At 35.3% G+C, this 13363-nt stretch overlaps 1 protein-coding gene across 7 annotated transcripts in view; it reads right to left on the reverse strand.

Moving 5' to 3' along the window:
* Positions 1-13363, reverse strand: part of ZBTB44 (zinc finger and BTB domain containing 44) — a 69011-nt gene that overhangs the window by 12413 nt on the left and 43235 nt on the right. For 4 of the 7 annotated variants that reach the window (XM_072611603.1, XM_072611609.1, XM_072611605.1 and 1 more), the window contains exons 2-4: positions 10959-12032; positions 1493-1577; positions 155-318 (exon numbers count right to left, since the gene is read on the reverse strand). In XM_072611603.1, the coding sequence (XP_072467704.1) occupies positions 155-318; positions 1493-1577; positions 10959-11976 (1267 nt within the window). In that variant the 5' untranslated portion in view covers positions 11977-12032. The remainder of the gene's footprint in view (positions 1-154; positions 319-1492; positions 1578-10958; positions 12033-13363) is intronic. The other 3 variants (XM_072611608.1, XM_072611607.1, XM_072611610.1) reach the window with 3 other exon arrangements.

The raw sequence follows: 13363 nt of genomic DNA on the forward strand, positions 1-13363 counted from the left end.
CAAAATTCTGTCTCCAAATTCAAAACAAAATCCAAATCATCAGAGTTACAAACACCTACCCCTTCTGTATAATCAAGTACATTCTGACTAGAATCCTGCACACAAATTTTAAGAATCATCTTAATTTAAACTACTACAGAGAAGGTAACATTACCTGAGTGGATGAGCATGTGCTGCTTAAGGTTCTGAATGCGGGTGAATCGGACCCCACAAGTTGGACACTGAAAAGGCCTATCTGGACCATTTGGACTTGGTCGCTCTGTGCTGCTGGTAGAAGGAGCAATGTAGAGTTGGTAGGGATACTGAACATTTTCCAATCTAAAAAACAAACAAAAAAACCAAGAACCACAAAAGGCATCCATATTTTCATTTTAAGCCTGGGCAAATATACAACTGAATTATTTCAAGCAAGTCAAACTTTAAATGACTTTTCTAAACTTATCTTCATGACTGATTAGAATGCCAGTATCTGAAGCATTATGAAAAACATTTAAAAAATCCTTTAAATTAGGAATAAAGAATACCCAAAATCATTGGTTAAACTTGGATCTAAAATCACAGGACATATATATAAAAGGCTTGACACTTTCATTCTTTTAATTTTAATAAGTCTCTCCTGGAACCAGATGTTTCTTAGATGAATATTAGCTAAAGTTATTATTACTGTATTAATAAAGTTCTATACCTGCTAACCTCTGAATGCCATGATACAATTTGGCTAAACTTCTCAATGTCTATGTATTTACATTCTTCATTAGAATCATTCTAAATCCTTACTAAATTGATGAATGAATATTTTATCTGCTCAGTTCTTGTGTTATTCCCTCAAGACACATAAAACAGTATAATTTCAAGAAAGAAAACTCAACGTGCAATTCTGAAAAGATCAAGTATTTTACAGGAATTAACATTTTTACTTATCTAGCTTATCAGTTTTCCCAATAAAATGGAACATGACTGATTTCTACATCAACTAATAAGATGTAAAATATCCATTTCATCACCAGCAAAAAAGTTTTAACATGTTTTAACCACAACCATGTTTGATAAAGAACATTATGAGAAGAGACAGTGCTCTTTAAATAAATCCTTGGGTTTATTTATTTATTGGAAAAATTATTCAGGAGTACCGACAACAAGTCTTCCTACCTGGGTACTTTTATTTCCTGCCCTGGAGACTGCTACTTGACACCCTTCCTCTACAACTCCACTATTTTATGCTCACCATTTCTAATTAGCATTACATTTTGTACAAGGAAATATAATTAATTCCCTACACTGGGCTAATACTAAATTTACAAACAAATACAATGAAACTGTTCTTTAACACTATTTCTTATGGAGCAGAACTCATCATAATCTAAGTACCTAAAAGCATCTTACACGAGTAACCGATGCACAGGTTCAGAAAGTATAGATGGGCAGAGATTAGTAGCAGCTCTAATGAGTAGAAGTGGAAGACACCATGGCATCCTATTAAGCTTCTACTTACCGATCTTCATCATCTGCATGAGTATTAGTGCCAGAGGTACTTTGAAGTGTTGGTAGTCCTTCAGTGACTCCTTCATCCACTGAGCCTGTAAAAAAGAAAAGATAATATCCATCAGATATGTGATCAGATGTTTAAAATAAGAAAAATTCAATAGGTTACTTGTAAGCTATTTCTCTCGGTTTGTAATAGGCTGATACCTGTGGCCATAATTCAATGAAATAAAACACTTACTAACATGTCTACTAAGTGCAAGGCACTAGTTAGTAACAATTGACATTCTTATGGTACTTTAATACAATGATGAACTCAGTAAAAGTATAATTTTTGCAGTTAAAATACAATGGCAGACTGTTATGTTTATGAGTTATGTCTATTTTTAAAAGTTGCTTTACCTTTTCCCTCACTAAGCTAGCATTTCTTGCTGCTGCTAGTATGTCTCCTCTATAGCAGTTCCCCATTTGGCTTCTAATTTGCTATGGACTGAGAAAACAGAAAACCAAGATTACCAAAGCTGTGTTTAAAACATGTATAAACAGGCTCTGAATGAGGGCCTGAAAAGCTCCTATACAAAGAGTTCATGAACTTCAGTGTAGAAAATGACATCTAATTTGGTTGCTGAAAGATAGTTCCATACTTCCTGGTTTTGGGCTGTGTTCCAATTAGTTGGGATCATCAGTTAAGTAATCCCTGCATAAATGAAGTGCTATAATATTTGATTTTGTAAAGAGGCAATACCAAGTAATACAAAGTTTTAAGCTCATGTTTCTTAGGCACTGCTACAGCTGCTTCTGTTCCTAGACAGAGAATCAGGGTAGATCTGCTATGCTTGTAAGGAAGAAGAGCTGGATATATTCTAGCAAGTTCTTTAGATATGAATTAGCTTAGCATTGTTTTAAACATGAATTAACTATCAGAATCAAAATGTCTTAATTTTCCTGAAAAGTGACTTCAAACAGTGCCATCATTTTGAACTATTCCCCTTACTATATCCTTTCTTATCCAATTCTGGGCTCTTACATATCTCCTAGATAGCTAAGAGATTGTGAGTGGTCAAAAAGTAGAACTGTGTTTTTACAGGCATACCTACATTAAATGTACCAGAAGCCAGAAAGAAAAACTGTTCTGAACCAATTTAGTTTAGAAAAAGAAGACCCAACATAAAATCAGGGCATCTGTCAAACCTTAACCACACAACAGATGTTTTATACACACACACACACACACACACACACACACACACACACACACACACACACACACACACACACTCACTCTCTCTCTCTCTCTCTCTCATCACAGAGCAAACTGAGATGATTAAATATATCAATACAAAAATATTCTTGATTACTCAAAGGTGTCTGCTACTAGAGATAGGGAAGAGTGAAATTTTAAGAACTGTCTTTCTTCTTGCGAAACAAAAAGCTGGGTCAGAAAGAAAAACTTGCTTTACAACAGAAGTAGACTGGAATTTCCTAGATCAAAAAGGAGTGCAGTTGGGTAATTTAGATTAGGCTAACCTTTCACTTCCTGGTTTTATTATTTTCTCATATACCTTTCTTAATTCTACAGAAAGTAGTGATAGAAATCTCTCTAAAATGTGCCCCAGGGAAGCTCCAGCTTCTTACCACCACCCTTATTACCTGCCCTCACCAACAGCTGTTGCTAATGAAATGAAAAATGGTTTTCTGTGGACTAATCCCACCTTCACATTATTACCCCTGACTTTTTTCTTAACCACCATTTATTATACAAAAGTGATTTATACTCAATAATAGCAACATTTCATAATTTGCAAATGCTTTTACATATATTATCTTATTCAACCCTTACAACAGGCTGATTGAGGCACTGTATGCATTTTACAATTGAGGAAACTAAGGTTCAGTGATGTGAAGGGATTTGCCCATTGTTTTATACAATTATTAAATGCCAGAGTCCTCTTAACTCCAACATCCTCTCCTACTTATCTTCAGATTGAGTATCTGTACATGCCAAGTCTGATGGTCTGGAAATTCCAAACATGCCAAATTTTTTTTTCCTATCCTTGGTCAGAGGAGATAGTTGTCTGCCTCTAAAGACATCCATCCTTATAGGAAGCAAAGGGGAATAAAAAAGTATCATGGTTTAATGTAGAAGTTATCATTATAATGAACTCCATAAATAATCCAAATTGTTGCACTGTAGTAGAATTTCAGATAATGAATACTTTCTTGGAAATTACTTTTATATTACCACAATTCTAATTCCTTGAACTCAGTATCTCTAAGAGCCCTCTCCTTGACTTTTCTCTGCATATTCAGTATTCTCCTTGTATTCAGTCACCAAGAAACTAGATACAAAAGGCGACTCCTAGCAATATTTTCTCTAATAGAGTTTTACTGCTAAATATAATGGCCTCTGTTCAGTCCTTTTTTGATCACAACCTCCTGAGTATTCTTAAAAGTACACTTCTCTGGTTCTCTTCCTCTATATTTAAATATGGTTTTTCAGTATACTCTTTTGGATCATTTTCCATGTCTATCCCCTTTTCAAAGTGCCCCAGGGCTCTGTCTTGGGTCTTCTTTCTCTAGTCTCTCCATCCTTGAACTCATTAGCTCCCATAGGTTCAATTATCATCTCCATATAAATGACTCTGAAATCTACACATCAGCTTCCACCTCTCTCCAAAGCTGCAACCCCACATTACTAACAACCTACCTGTGGAACATCTTCATATGGATATGCTGTCACTTCAAATTCAACAAAAACAGCTCATTTACCTTTGTGCCCTCAAAACTACCTCCATCCTCTTACTAAATTCCTTATTTCTGCCAATGATATCATCAATTGGTTGCTTAAATTTATTACCTCAGACGCTATCTTGTTCTTCATCTTCCATATCCAATGAACTAGTAAATCCTGTTGACTACATATCCAAGATATGTACCGTTTTGTCCACCCATACAGACGCTACCCTATGTTCAAGACCTTATCACCTTTCAAATGAATCACCAAAAAACCCTTTCCAATTAGGTTTCAAGTGTCTCCTCTGACCTCTCTAATCCATCCTCTACATAGCCACAGCAATTGATATTTCTAAAATATCTGACCATGCCCCTGACCTGCTCAAAAAACTTTAATGTCTCCCAATTGCTTCTAATATAAAATTATAAAATTCATTGTTTGGCACTGAAAGCCCTTCAAAATCTAAGTATAATCTATTATTCCATGCTGATCTCACTTTACTCTCCAAACACATTCTATAGCCCAAACTTTCCTACTTGCTGTTCTCTGTGACATTCCATCTCCTGCCTCTGTCTTTGCACACAGAGGTTGTCACTAATGCCTGAAATGCTCTCTACATAACTGTAGAATGTAGCTTTCTTTAAATAATACCTCGTGTCACTTCCTAAAGGAGGCCCTCCCCTTCCTGATTCCCCAATTATTAGTGCTCCCCGGCTGCCCCCAAATTACTTTGTATTTATTCAGCAGATACCTACACACACACACACACACACACACACACACACACACAGAATTCAATTGAAATGAATTGCTTTGAACATAAGAACATAAATAAAAATAAAGTGTTACAAACACAAAATCCCCACCTCTTTCCTCTTCTAAACTCCTGGAAATCCTTGTATACAAGCTGTTCTGTTTGGTAGTTAGGCAGTATTTTTGTTGTTGGTGATGATGGTGGTAAGTGGTGTGAATGAGGTAAAAAGAGAAAATGAAAGCAGGAAAAGCATTTCTTATACATTTTTTAATTTTCTCTAAAGAGTTCCTTGTGTCATTAGCATAAAGCAATGATGTGACTATGAGGGGTAGGGCAAATTATTTATCCTTTTAATGATATTTACTATATAAGGTATCATCTATATTTACCAACTCTGCTTAATTATTTCAAGAAAAACTTGTAACACTTTTTGAGTTTTAGTGAAATGTCATAAAAAAATGACATTTCACACTATCATTTAGAAAGATATTCAACTTTGTATGCCAGATTTTTTTCCCCAGTACTAAAAAAAAAAAAAAAAACTAAAAGAATTTCTTATATTCATCATATTCTAGTAAGTCTTCATGGTATAACTGATCTAGAGTTTTATGATGCCTAATACCACCAAAATGCAGACTCCCTCTCTCTGAAAAATAAGATGAATAGATAGGCTTTGAGTGTAGGTTCTATTACGGACTGTATGTCTGTCATGTAAGAACATGATGTAGCTTTTTACTGGAGGTCGCAAAGATACCTATCTTCAGGTCAAAAGAATCCCTTAATTCAAGAATTTAAAAGATTTAAGATACCCTTTCTTGCTCCCTGCTTCCTGCTCTTTAAAAAATAGACAGGATTTTAACTCTTGAATATCCTAGATAAACAAATACTTTATGTTTGAGTCTACTGCATTTCAAAAACATTTATTAAGCACATACTATGTGGCAGATTGCTCTACCAGGTGCTAGGGAAAATACAAAAAAATGATTCAGATTGTGAAGGACACTGAACACCAACCTGAACTTTAACTTCATTTGGTAGGCAATAGCCAGCCATTAAACGATTTTTGAACAGGAATAACATTATTAGGTCCTTAAATATGGAAAATCTGACAGCAGTGTGGAGGACAAACTGGAACAAGCATGGAGCAGGTGACAAGAGTTAAGAATTCCAAATCACCTCACAATCATATGAGCAAAGGGAATAGGGAAAAAGAGGGCAATAAACATTTATTGCTTTCTACGTGCCAGGTACTGTGCTAAGCACTTTTATAAATATTATCACCCCCATTTTATAGGTGAAGAAACTGAGGCAAACAGAAGTTAACCTTGCTCAGGTTTACATGACTAGTGTCTGAGCCTGGATTTGAACTCAGGTCTTCCTGACTCCAGGCCCAGTATTGTATCCACTGTGCCACCTAGCTGCCTGTAAAAAGACAGGAAAAGCTATTATTAGAAGATTTGTGGGAAGAAAAGCATTATGAGTTCACCAATCATGGAACTGCAGCTTGGGTTCAACTACTCTAGAAAATAACTTGAAATTATACAAGAACAGTTGTTAAATTGTCCATACTCTTTGACCCAGAGATTCCTACTGGGACAATATCTCAAAGGAGAATAATAGTGAGAAAAATTTATATATGCAAAAATATTCACAGTAGCATCATTTATAATAAAAAGCTGGAGACAAAAATGTGTCCTACAATTAGGGAATGGTTGAACGAACTGTGAACATAACAGAAAATTATTGTACTTTTAAGACATGATGAACTATGAAGAACTTTGGAAAATATAAGAAGACTTACAGTGAAGTAAGTAAAATCAACAATGAAAAGCAAAAAAAATTATGGTCAAATAAATTGGTCAATATTAGTATCATACCATTAAAGCTAGAGGACACATCTTTTCCTTGTATTAACAGTCACAACTGGGGAGAATGTAATTTGTAACGGAAGTTGTCTATTGTATCAAAATAAAGGTCATTTTAAAGAAGAAAAATTCAACAAATATTTATTAAATATCAACTATGTGTTGTAAGGTAATGTGCTAGGTCATGTGGATAATGATAAAAATGAACAAACTGTACCTGTTCTAAAGGATGAGAAAGAGGGCTCATATTAGAGTAGTGGTAGTGGGAACAGAGAAGACAGGAAAGATGTGGAAGAAATCTGAGACCAAATCAATATGATTTGGAGAGTGAGGGAGAAAGAAGAGATTCTGAACAAAAGCAACTGGGAAAATGATAGTGCTATGTACTCCAAAAGTCACAGAAAGAGCATCAGAAGCTATGACAAGATAGTCACAATGGCACTTTTGGTAAAACACTGGAAAGAAAGTGGTTACCCATCATTTGGGAACAGTTGAATAAAATGTGGCATATAAATGACTGGAATGGAATACTAACAAAATAATAACGGATTCAGGGAAGCATGTGAAATCTTATATGAAGTGATAATGGAGTAAAGAACGAAGAATATATACAATGAAAAAATAATGCATATTGATAATGATAGCTAGCATTTACACAGCATTTTTACAATTTGCAAAGCATTTAAAAGATACCTCATTTCATCCTCACAATCCTGATAAGTAGATGCTATTGTTCTTCAGTTGTACCTCACTCATCATGACCCTCTTGGCAAAGATACTGGAGGGGTTTGCCATTTCCTTTTCCAGCGCATTTGACAGATGAAGAAACTGAGGCAAACAGGGTTAAGTGACCTGTCCAGGTTCACGCAGCTAATAAGTTATCCATGGCACCACTGAATTTCCCTGCTATTCTCATTTTACAGATAAGAAAACTGAAAGGCTGAAAGAGGATAAATGACTTGCCTAGAAGTACATTGTTAGTGTCTGAGGCAGGATTTGAACTCAGGTCTTTTTGACTCCCAAGTCTAAAAGCAGCTGAGCTCTGACTAAAGGCAACCAATACTGATTTTAGAGAACAAGTCTGTGACAAAGAAAGAGTCTAAGGGGAAAAAGAGTTAAGTGTGTGTGTGCGCGCGCACAAATACGATGATGTGGGGGGGAGCAACAGAAAGGTGAAATGGTGGTATTTTGTGACATACAGTAAAAACCTATGGTACAAAAAAACCAGACATCAAGAAACTCAAACAATGAAAATGGTACTTGACACATTTCCTTTAGGAAGGTGGGAGATGAGAAGGCCAGAAGTCCATTTAATCCAAACCAAAACTAAACAAGAACATCTGCTGCAACATGCCAAATAAGCAATTACCTACTCTTTTCTTGAAAGATAAAATACAATCTCTTACAGAAGCCCATTCCACTTTTGGACAGCTTTAATATGGAATCTTTCACTTACACTTGCTTAAATTTGCCCCTTTGCAACTTCAACCCATTATTCCTAGTTTTGCCCCCTGAGGAAAAGAGCAAATTCAATCTATCTTCCATGTAATAGGAAATATCTGAAGACAACTATTAGATTTTCTCTTCTTTAGGTTAAAATTTCCCCATTTCCTTCAACTGGTTTTTGTACTATTTTTTTATTTAGGCCTCCTACCATCTTGTCTCCTTCTTTGGATACAGTCAGTTGTTCTTAAAATTGACACCCATAACTAAAGACTCTTACAGATGTGGTATGATCAGGGTAGAATGATCATCTCTTTCATTATATACACGTCTCTATTAATAGAAGAGCATTAGTTTTTTTGACTATCATTTCCTATCAGTGATTTGTAACTAAAATCCCTAGATCTTTTACAAAGTGATGGTTGTTTGGTGGTATTCCTATGCCTGTGAAAATGGACTTTTGAAAACTAAGTATTAACATTATTACATTTATCTAATTAGATTCAGTCTCTTAATCTAGTTTGTTGAGATCTTTGTGAATCCTGAATGTTAACCATCATGCTAGCTATCCCCCACTTTTGTATCATCAGCAAATCTGACAGATATGCCTTTTATGTCTTTATTCAAGTCATCAATTTAAAAAAAAAAAAATGTTGACCACTAAAGAACTAAGGCTGACCAGTCAAGGAAAGTTGGTCTGGACATCAGGTGAAAAATTTGGTCTAGAAATTTAGTAATGGGAATATAATACAGTATACTGCAAGGGGGTGAGAAATTAATTTGTGCTGAATTAAAATGAATCAACTATATGACAATGAAAATAATGGACATGTCATGGGAAAGAGAGCAAATAGAGTGCTAGGGACAGAACGGTGGGGATCTTATGTTCCTCAAGAAGAACTAGAAGAGAAGAAAGAAGAATAATTACAAAAATAAGAAGCATATCTTGAAAACCACAGGAGGACAATGATTATCATTTAAAAGATAAAGAGGTCAAATGAGCATTGAGAAAAGGACATCAGACTGATGGGGAAATAAAGAAGTCACTGATAATATTTTCAGTAGTGGTAGGGACAAAAGCAATATTAGCAATTGAGCAGAGGGGTTAAAAAAAGACAAGAAATCACTGGATAAATACAATAATAGGTTGTGACTTCAGTATATGAAATTCCCACTTTTGGCAACACTCACCCCAAATAAACATTTCAGTTTAAAATTTAAGAGTTGATAAATCTTTGAAAGTTGCCTAAGCACACAGAGGTTTTGTGACTTGCCCAACCAGTGTTCACCTAGCTTGTTGAGTGTGAGAGGTGGTATCTGAACCCAGGCCTTCCTTTCTTCAAGCCTGGCACTCTTTCCACTATGCCATCTTGAGCAGGTATTTTGAACCAAACTGCCAAGCAGGATGTTAAAGGATAACTAATAATGAAAATACCAGAAATTAAAATTAATGATGTCTTCTTAGACCTCCTTGAGTTTCCTTGAGTTCTCTTATAATTTTTAAGATGGTTAGCCAACAACTTATCACCATCACTCTAGCATCTATTACACTATATTATTCTAATTCTCCTTCAGTTTTTCCGGTTCATTCTTTTTTCTGCCTCCTTTTCTGTCACTCCTCAAAGGTGAATGCTCCCTAAAATTTAATTCTTTCCATCTCCTTTAAGCTTTCTCCAGCCACTATCATTATTATGAATATTTAATCACCAAGTCCTAGGAAATCTTATTATATAGTTATATAATATCCATCTTGTCCTCTCTATAATTATATAGTTCCATATAGTTATAATTATATATAGTTCCCACTCTAGTTCAGGTGTTTTACATCTTACAGATGGACTGTTTGTTGTCTTTCTAACAGGTTCTAAACAATGATGTCAGATTATTTCCACATGTCATTCTTTGGCTTAAAAGGGCAAACAAAAGGGTGGTGGGGATGGAAAAACAATTAGGCTCTCTACTGTTTTAGAAAGAAGTCCAAGTTCCTGGGTCTCATAATAAGGCCCTCTGTAATACAGCCCCAACCTATCTTTTAAGCCTTATCCCACACCACTCCCCACAAAGAACTCTCTGCTCTGGTCAATCTGTTCTAATCATTATCCACACTTCATTTACTTGATAATTAACCATATAGGTTTCTGACATTTTCTGTATTTTGTATTTAATGCTTGTACTGTTAAATTTAGCCTTTCACATATATGTGACTTACATCCTCCAAAAGACTGTAAACTCCTTGAGTGCGGGAACTATTTCTTATACTACTTTGTATTCTCTACAACTTTCAGATTAGTACTGGTACAGTCACTCAATAATTACTGATTTGAAATATCAATGACAAAAGTAATGTGAAGAGAATGCTGATATACAGAAGATCTGGGTTGGTTTTTTTTTTTTAAGAAACATCCCATTAAAAACTTATTGAATTTTTTTCACGCTGTGATTATGGTATTCAGTCATGGTTGAAACCTCACTGTTACTTCCTTTCTGCTACTGTTTCATAGAAATCCATTCATTTGCACTTTCTTTTAAAATAACAAATTAGAAACAAGTACAATTGTAGCAATCTGGTCAACAACAAAAGAAAAAAAATCCCACAAATTCCCAATAATACATGACAATAATGGCCATTATCAACAACTACAGTGTTTTACAACATGTAAAAATACAAAAGACATTATACCTATAGAAGACGACTGGGGACTAATTAGAAGATCCTCCTGAACTTGCTCACTTCCTGGCACTGTCTGCTGATCACTCAGGGAACTCTGAGATGCACTGACAGGCTGGGACACTTCCTCATGAACTTCCTCATCACTTAACCTTTCCACTTTGACCCGTACATCCTCTTCAGTAACCAGAGGCAAATTAGCCTTTGTGCTCTCACATGTCACATAATCAGTCATTCTTCTAGCTGCCTCAGATGGGCCTGGTAGTTCTAAGGTCCTGGGATTTTCTACCTGCTTAACCTTCTCTGACTGAAGCCTTCGATCAATTCCAAATGGAAAAGTCCAGGGAAAAGCTAAGGAAGAGTCAACGGGTTGGTTTCTAGGCTCTGAATAGGAAGCTGAAGAATTTAGCACTTGGGGAGAACTTGTCTGTGTGCTACCCTTAAGTGGACTTTCAGGAGACATAACTATGTAGCTTTTACGCTTTCTCCGGGACTCTCGGGAGACAGGAATGGTCCTTTCTACCACACTGCATTCTGAAGACACTGGAGAAAGACTACCATCTCGAGAGGTAAAATTGCAGTTAGAACTGTTTTCTTGCCCAGCATCTAGTCCCTTTTCTTGTTGGTTGTTGGGTGTATTCCATAAAATGCTTGATTTCATGAACTCTGAGCAGGTGCTGGCAACACTAAACATTTGCATATAGCTGGCTGCAGCCAGGACATCAATAATATTTTCTGTATTAATTGACAGAGTTGCTGTGTAAGCATACTCCAAAAGGGGTATAAATCCAGTGACTGTCACATGATGCAAATCCAATACATTCTTGCTGTCATCCTCTGCTTGGCCAACAAGTTTGGTGCGAAAGAAATCACTGCAAGCTGCCAGTACCACCTTGTGTGCCCGAAAGATTTTGTCCTGGACACGAATAGTGATATCACAGAAATGTCCATCATTTCGAAGCATATTTAGCTTTCCAAGCATCTCCTGGCTGTGGGAAGGGGAACTATGAGTAAATGTTTTCACACCCATCTTTTCCTTCCTCTTCTACAGATGCTCTTCAGTGATGCAAATGAATCAGAAATGTCCTAAAAGATATACAAATAAAATATTAATTGCTAGTTTAAACTGTGTTATTTATAAAAGTGAAATTCAAAGTGATTTGGATCATTTTCATGTGACATTCTTTGTTATTAACAAAGGAAGACAAATAGCATTATCAGAGCTCGTTCAAGATATTTTGATTAGATAGGACTGGGTGCTTTTTATTATTGAGTCAATTCAGATAGAAGAAACTCCTGGTAATCTGTGAGGGATGAAAAATGGTTCCATAAGCTATACATTCTGAATCAGCTACAAAGAAAGTCAAGAATACTCTTCTAAATATTGTAAATATAGTACAGTAATAACACACCCTTACTGAGTGGCTATTCTCAGGAAACAGATTTGGCAAAATAAATTATATTTTGCAAGGAGTATGTGATGCAGATAGGTACTAGCTAATTTAATAATTAGACAAGAAATTTCACGGGCTAATTAACTAAAACGGTTTTATTTCCAAAGAATCAAAAGGTCTTTAAAAAAAAATTTCAAACGTGTTTCTACATTCCATTTCCCCAATTTAGCATAAAGTTTATTTTTTAAAGTGATTTATAAAAATCAGCCTATTAACTCAAAGAATATACAGTTGCTGAAATAAAATTTTTATTTTCTAAAGTTAACCTAAAACACATTTTTTTTTAGCCCAAATGATGATGTTAAATTTAAATGCAACTTCTAAAGATCCAAAATTGTGGTGACTCCAGGGTAATGAAGAGATCAATGCTGGCCAATTTATTATCGAGTACTTTCATTGAAGGGATGATGTATGGTATATTATTCTGAAAATGGATCAATGGTTTACTGAGAACAAAGATACTGAGGGCTATACTGATGAACTCAAAATGATTATTAAAACAACAACAACAACAACAACCCTTTGTTTTTACATCCCCTACACTGTCCAATGTATACTTCCTTCATTTTCTTTTCCTGGACAGTTGTCTCTTATAATAAAGGAAAAAAAGAGAGGGAAAGCATATCTTCATATCTTTTCTTAGAGAAGAAAATTGGCCATTATAACTTCTCTGTACTGTTTGAAGTCATTGTTTTCCTGATTCTATTTACTTCACTTTGTATCAGTTCATATAAGTTTCCCCAATTTCATTGTTTCTTACAGTATGTGTCCCATTCATATACCACAAGTTGTTTAGCCATTCTCCAACCAATGGTCATCTACTTTGCTTCTGCCACTCTGCTACTACAAAAAAAGTGTTGCTATAGGTACTTTGGTATATATGAAGTCTCTCTTTGTCACTGACCTTCTTAAAGTATATGCATGTTAGCATTTTTGACACTCTTCCCATAATTTCAAACTTTT

The sequence above is a fragment of the Notamacropus eugenii genome, chromosome 5 (genome assembly GCF_028372415.1).
Source record: "Notamacropus eugenii isolate mMacEug1 chromosome 5, mMacEug1.pri_v2, whole genome shotgun sequence".
In the NCBI taxonomy this organism is placed as follows: domain Eukaryota; kingdom Metazoa; phylum Chordata; class Mammalia; order Diprotodontia; family Macropodidae; genus Notamacropus; species Notamacropus eugenii.